The following is a 7,500-nucleotide window of genomic DNA, read 5'->3' as shown; positions in this document are numbered from 1 at the left end:
ATGCATGTAGTATGTATTATGTATGTATGACATGTATGTATGTATGTGATGTAGTATGTATGTATGTGTGTATGTATGTGTATGTATGTATGTGTATATGTGATGATTGTATGTGTATGTATGTATTGTATGTTGTGTGTTTGGTGTGTGTGTGTGTATGTATGTGTGTGTTGTGTGTGTGGTGTGTGTGTGTGTGTGTGTGTGTGTGTGGTGTGTGTGTGTTGTGTGTGTGTGTGTGTGTGTGTGTGTGTGTGTGTGTGTGTGTGTGTGTGTGTGTGTGTATACTTAAGTGTATATGTGTGTTAACACATTCAGTTCAAAGATATATACATATACATTTACATATACATATATTCATATATACTGATGTATACATTTTTGTACTAGCACATGTATATGAACATGTTATGCATTGGATATATTCATGAGGATAAAATTATATATGTATATGCATGTGTGATTCTGTATTTCAAACTTCTGTTCCTTTGAGGTTAAGGGTAAATGTTAAAACAAAACAAAACACATATACATGATTTTTCACATATGCTGGCAGCGGCAAAATGTAAATTCAATCTTGTGTAAATAGAAAATACTCTTCCTTTTTTTCTGAAATATATATTTTTTGTTTGGCAAATTAGCTATATAACCAGTTTGTTAATAAATCCATAGCTAGCTTTTCTCTCCATTATAATAGGCAATAAATTTTGTTATTGGGAATACAGTTAAAGTTATTAACTGAAGGTTTTAATATCTTTCTATGCTGGAGTTATAAATCACGACTAAACTATTAAACATTCATTTCATGTCTGCTGATGAATATTGCTTGAAGAAACAAGCCATTACTCTCATTCGCACCTGCAAATCATTTATTGCACCAATACCAAAACCAAATTAAATTACACAGACTGAAACTCCATTTTCCCCTTTCAATATGTAATGACAACATTCATTTAAATATAGGATGTTATGGACCACAAAAGTTGATTATCTTAATCCCTTTTAAATTTTTATAATTACTCGAGTGAAGAAGGTACCTTCTCGCTTTACCACAAAAAATTCATTTACACAAGCATGGACCAAACTCCTGTCTGCAGACGCGAACAGATGATATACAACAATATCTACAAGAATAGCAATAAGGTGCTAACCTCTAAGAACCTTCGAATACGCATACCAAATTCTGTAAAGGTGTGAGAACCCCTCACCTACTCGTAACAACAACAAAAATAAATAAACAAAACGAAACATTTAAAAAAAATATCGAGGGTGGGAGAAACAACCAGTATCAATTCTTTATAAATAAAAAAATAAATGGAGATTAAAAAAGAAAAAAGAAATTAAAAAGCGACCCAAAAATATCTATCACCTGCCCAGCCGCACTCAGCCCCACATCGTACAACCCGAGACCCAATGCAATAGACACGATTACACACACGCACGCACACTACTATTAGACTTACTTGATGTAGGGTTGGTGTAGCGCTACCAAACAACAGTGGACGGTGAGGGTGACAGCAGAGAGGTGGAAGTAATCGAAGAGAACCGGCAGATGGTAGTGAAGGCCCCTGTTAAAAAGAAAAAAAAGAAATATATTTTAATAAGAATAGTGATAGAAAGAGTAAAGGAATAGAGATAATAATAATAATAATGATAATGATAATAATAATAATAATAATAATAATAATAATAATAATAACAACAATAATAATAATAGCAATAATATTAATAATAAAATGATAACAACAATAATAATAATAATAAATTATATTATAATTAATAATAATCATAATAATAATAATAATAATAATAATAATAATAATAATAATGATAATCATCATCATCATAATAATAATAATAATAATAATAATAATAATAATAATAATAATAATAATAATAATTACAATAAAAAAAAAATAATGCTAATAATAATAATAATGATAATGATGATGATAATAATAATAATAATGATAATAATAAATATATATTTTTTATTATTATTATTATAATTATAATAATAATAACAACCATAATAATTATAATAACAATAAGAACAACAACAACAATAATGTCAATATCTTATTTTCAAAACATGTGTTGATTATTATTGATTGGTGTGCTATATATAGCCAGTATGTGCAAAACGTGTGTGCATGCGTATCTGTGCATGTGAGTGTGCGTGTGCGTGTGCGTGTGCGTGTGCGTGTGCGTGTGCGGGTGGGTGTGCGTGTGCGTGTTGTGCGTGCGCGGATGCATATGCATTTAAACATATCGATAACCACAGGTCGTACTTGAAACACAAATATGTAAAAGTCACGAAAAATCCTACAGGTGAAAGGACTGGAACCAAATTGCATTAAAGAGAATTCCGAAAACCAAATCACTCAACTACCCTACCTGCTAAAAGGCTTATTGAACGAAGCGACGAGTATATGCTCAGTTTCATAGTCATTGTCAACCCATAGTAGGTTATACAGTTCAACTTCACAGGCAATCTTATACCTGGAGTTCACACAGGTGTATACGTAGGGTCCTAAATCCCATGTATGGAGGTTTGCTAACTGCAGATCAGTACTAAAGTGTTACTTTAATTAACCCTATAGCATAGTCAGGGAAGGTACATAACCCCTCTTCAGGTTTGTAAGACTCAATATCTAATACTGAATAATTCAACAATGCCTTAAACAAGTCACTGGTAAAACACAAACGTAAATACCTCTCTTTGAAAGCTCTGGAAGCCTAAGTGTCCCCCCCCCCTCTACCCTCTAACCTTCATGAAATCCTAACTACGTTTCTGATCTGTAACATTTCAAGACAAACATACTCTGACCTCTAAAGCATGGCCGAGTAAAGCTCAATGCTCTCGAGATGTCAATAGTTTACTTCCCATAAGTTATACAGAACTCTGGCCAGAACTCCCGTTAAGCACCACAGTCACTCGATGCTTTACAAATCCCTTTCCCTTCCTGTAATGAAAGCCTTTGATGGCGATGATGATCTTCCTCTGAGTTTCTTTGCGGACCGGTACCTTATTGCTATGCCAGTGCTCTATTTCTTCCCCTTCTATCCTGACATTAAAGTATTGTATAATTATTCCTTTTACGAAATACAGTACGTTTCCATTCCTTCAACTTAATGACCTCATCCGAAAGAAGAAGAAGAAGAAAAACGTGTTCATTCCACTAACCTCACAGTTCAAGATTAAGGAATAAAAACGAAAGTCAATATAAAATTCTATTAAAATTCGAATCTTCACCTGGTGGGAGAGAAGTGCAGATTGAGAGTCCTGGCTGACACACACTGTATAGCATTGTGGTGGTCGGGTCCAAAGGCATGCTCAGTGAACCACAGCTCTGTCACCAGCTGCAGATCCGCCCGGTCCAGACTCTCAGCCAGCTGTTGGGGATAAAAGGGGAGGTTTAGATCCTGTGCTGAGGCATCGGAGGGGAGTGTTAACCGTGTGTTATATTCGTGGTAAATATTGTGGATGTACTGTGAAGTGTATACAGCAGAGGACTGATGCCTTTACGACAGGGTCTTGGTCGAGGGTCATTTAAGGTTTAATGTAGTTTGTGGATATAACTTTACTATATCTTGCCGGTGCTTATTTATGGATATTTCTTTTATGTAAATATACACACTCACTCACTTTCTCTCTCTCTCTCTCTCTCTCTCTCTCTCTCTCTCTCTCTCTCTCTCTCTCTCTCTCTCTCTCTCTCTCTCTCTCTCTCTCTCTCTCTCACACACACACACACACACACACACACACACACACACACACACACACACACACACACACACACACACACACGACTCAGATACCGCAAACATCTGTGGTTCTCTTTCAAAGCTTACCTTGTACAAACAAATTACTCAAGTCTATTAATTCACCTTCACCTTCACCTGGAACTGCACACCTGCTCTCACAGGTGTTTCTCTATGAACTACTGGCACACTTTAGAGGACTCTTTTCCTTACTGTGCACCTTAGTCCATCCTAGTTTTTTTTATTTTTTTTATTTTTATTCCAATTTATCTCTGCATTTCCCTCTTTCTTTAGTTTTTTTTCTTCTTCTTCGTCCTATTTTTTTCGTTTTATTCTCTTTCATCTCTCTTTATTCCCCATCCTTTTCAAATTTTACCCTCACATCCTCTCACCTCATTCCCCATCATACAAAGGACAAAGGACGAGGGGAAAACACATATATAAACACACACACACACACACACACACACACACACACACACACACACACACACACACACACACACAACCCCCCCCCCCCACACACACACATACACACACAAACATATACACATACATTTATTCATCGTACTGAAAGTCTAACCTGTATGCGTTGTGCATGTGTCATAGTTATTATTATAATGCCGTCCCTGTGAGTGTATCATGTTGATATTGCAACTCCACTTCTGTCTGCTTTCCGCTATCAGTCTCTCGTGTTGCAAGTGCTGTTGTTGCAAAGATTTTTTTATAGGGTTCCTTTCCCAGAGTTGGTGTAACCGTCTGCCATTGTAAAAAAATAAAACGTCGGTATTGTGTTTGGGAGAGAGAGAGAGAGAGAGAGAGAGAGAGAGAGAGAGAGAGAGAGAGAGAGAGAGAGAGAGATGAGTGAGTGAGTGAGTGAGTGAGTGAGTGAGTGAGTGAGTGAGAGTGAGAGAGTGAGTGAGAGTGAGTGAGTGAGTGAGAGAGAGGTGAGAGAGAGAGTGAGAGAGAGAGTGAGAGAGAGAGGAGAGAGAGAGGAGAGAGAGAGAGAGAGAGAGAGAGAGAGAGAGAGAGAGAGAGAGAGAGAGAGAGAAAGGAGAGAGAAAGGAGGGAAAAAGAAGAAGAAGAAGAGAAGGAAGTTGTGGAAGCATTTAAGAAAACTTGCTTTCAAGCGGAGCCGCTAAACCACGTGTGCGGTGAAGAAATGGGGGGGAGGGGGGCGTGCTCGCTGTCTGGGAAGCCTCGCTCTCCGTCTGTCCGTCTGTCTGTCTGTCTGAGTGTATTTGTATGTATCTCTGTCTGCTTATGTCCGTTTCTGTGTCTGTGTCTGTCTGTATCTCCCTCCCTCCCTCCCTCTCTCTCTCTCTCTCTCTCTCTCTCTCTCTCTCTCTCTCTCTCTCTCTCTCTCTCTCTCTCTCTCCTCTCTCTCTTCTCTTTCTCTCTCTCTTCTCTCTCTCTCTCTCTCTCTCTCTCTCTCTCTCTCTCTCTATCTTCTCTCTCTCTCTCTCTCTCTCTCTCTCTCTCTCTTTCTCTCTGCCCTCCTTCCCTCTGCCTCTCCCTCTCTCTGCCCCCCCTCCTTCCCCCCCACTCTCGCCTTCCCCCTCTCCCCCCTCTGCCTCCCCCTCCCCCCCTCTGCCTCCCACTTTCCCCCCTCTCTCTCCTTCCCCTTCCCTCCCTTCCTCCCTCCCTCTTTCTCTCTTTCCCTTCCTCCTCCCTTCCTCTCCTCCTCTCTTTCCCTTCCTCCTCCCTTCCTCCCTCCCTCCCTCTCTCTCTCTCTCTCTCTCCTTCCCCTCCCTTCGTCTTCCTCCCTCTTTCTCTCTCTCCTCCTTCCCTCTCTTCCTCCCTCCCTCTCTCTCCCTCTCTCTCTCCTTCCCCTTCCCTCTCCTCCTCCCTTCCTCCCTCCCTCCCACCACCATCGCCATCTCCAATCCCTTTAACACGGTCCTTGTATGGGGAAAGGAAATACAAAAGGTCATCGTCCTGAAACTACCTCGATTATGCGAACCAAAATTGTCGGATATGAACGATAAGTCATAAATTATAATACAGTATATAAACCCAACATAAACGCCTTACGTAAACTCTGTAATGATAATAATAAACAAATGTTTTACATGACACTTCTCTGTACCAAGCGTGACTCAGCTATTTTTATGTATTTTAATCATTACATAAACTAGTTACAAGGATAAAGAGAAAGAAAGAGAGAGAGAGAGAGAGAGAGAGAGAGAGAGAGGAGAGAGAGAGAGAGAGAGAGAGAGAGAGAGAGAGAGAGAGAGAGAGAGAGAGAGAAAGAGAGAAAGAGAGAAAGAGAGAAAGAAAGAGAAAGAAAGAGAAGAGAGAGAGAGAGAGAGAGAGAGAGAGAGAGAGAGAGAGAGAGAGAGAGCAAACATATTCGAAAACTGACATATACCGGGCGTTAAGGGAAATAACAACGAAATAATTAGTACGTAATTAACACATATTTTATGACCAGAGAAGATTTGAAGCATAAATCAATTGGGAAACGAACGCATTTTTATACCAAGAACACGTGTATTATCGAAATCCAATTTTTTTTTTTTTTAAGAAGAGAACAGGCACAGACAGACAGACACACACACAGACAGGCACACACCCACACACACACACCACACACACACACACACACACACACACACACACACACACACACACACACACACACACACACGCAGGTCAGTACCGCGTCTGATAAGGTTAGTGCCATGTTGTCAAATTCAGGTCAGTGCCAAGATAGATACTGTAAGTGCCAGTTTACGTCATGACGAGCCAAGTCGGACACCATTTCATGCCAGAAACCAGCCTAGGTCAGTGCCAAGGCAGGAAATGTAAGGGTCAATTAACGTCAGGTCAAGTTAGTGCCAAATCCGTTCCTGTCAGTACCAGCTCAGGTCAGATTAGGTCAGTGCCAATTCACATCAGGTCACTGCCAAGTCAGATCAGGTTTGTGCCAAGTCAGTGTCAGTGCCAGCTCAGGACAGAACAGGTCAGTGCCAAGGTAGATCAAGTCAGTGCCAAGTCAGGTTAGATCAGTGCCATATAACCTTTGCAGAAGATTAACAAGATGCATTATAGCCCTAAAGGAGAAAATGCATGAGACAGAGGGTGAGGAGTGACAGGCAGTGCAAGTTTCAGTCAGAAGCGGTGTAGGTGATGGCACTGACCGTGGTGTTGATGGTGATGACAGTGGTGGTGTCGAGGGTATGGGGGGTAATGATGACAGTGGGTTGATGGTGGTAGTGAGGGTGATGGTGATAGTGATGGTGGTGGTAGTGGTGGTGTGGTGGTGGTGATGGCGATTAGTGCTCGATGGTGCTGCTGACAGTGGTGTTGATGGGGATAGTGGTGGTGGTGATGGTAGTAGGTTGTGGTGATGATGGTGGTGGTGATGAAGATGGTGGTGGTGATGATGGCAGTGGTGATGCTGATGGTGGTGATGGCGGTGGTGATGCTGATGGTGATGATGGCGGTGGTGATGGTGGTGGTGGTGATGGTTCTAGTCCTGATGGTGATGATGTTAATGGTGGTGATAATGATGAAAATGATGATAACAATGAAGATAGAAAATAAGACGACAGACAGATAGATGGAAGGATGGATAACGGCACAGACAGTAAATAAAAAGTAAAGCACGGACGGATAGGAATAAAGTTTAAAAAGTAAACAGATCGACAATAGACAGGCAGACAGACAGACAAGGCAACTAGATAGATGTCACTTAAATAAGAAAGAAGGAAGATCGATAAACAGGAAGAAAGT

At 40.3% G+C, this 7,500-nt stretch overlaps 1 protein-coding gene across 2 annotated transcripts in view; it reads right to left on the bottom strand.

Moving 5' to 3' along the window:
• Positions 1–7,500, bottom strand: part of LOC119580365 (protein FAM135B-like) — a gene marked incomplete in the record, with an annotated part of 116,109 nt that overhangs the window by 25,083 nt on the left and 83,526 nt on the right. For both annotated transcript variants that reach the window (XM_037928472.1, XM_037928473.1), the window contains 2 exon segments: positions 1,461–1,565; positions 3,254–3,393. In XM_037928472.1, the coding sequence (XP_037784400.1) occupies positions 1,461–1,565; positions 3,254–3,393 (245 nt within the window).

Source organism: Penaeus monodon, chromosome 13 (genome assembly GCF_015228065.2).
Source record: "Penaeus monodon isolate SGIC_2016 chromosome 13, NSTDA_Pmon_1, whole genome shotgun sequence".
NCBI classification, from domain to species: domain Eukaryota; kingdom Metazoa; phylum Arthropoda; class Malacostraca; order Decapoda; family Penaeidae; genus Penaeus; species Penaeus monodon.
The sequence above is the reverse complement of the archived record's forward strand: the minus strand, read 5'-3'. Positions and strand labels throughout refer to the sequence as shown.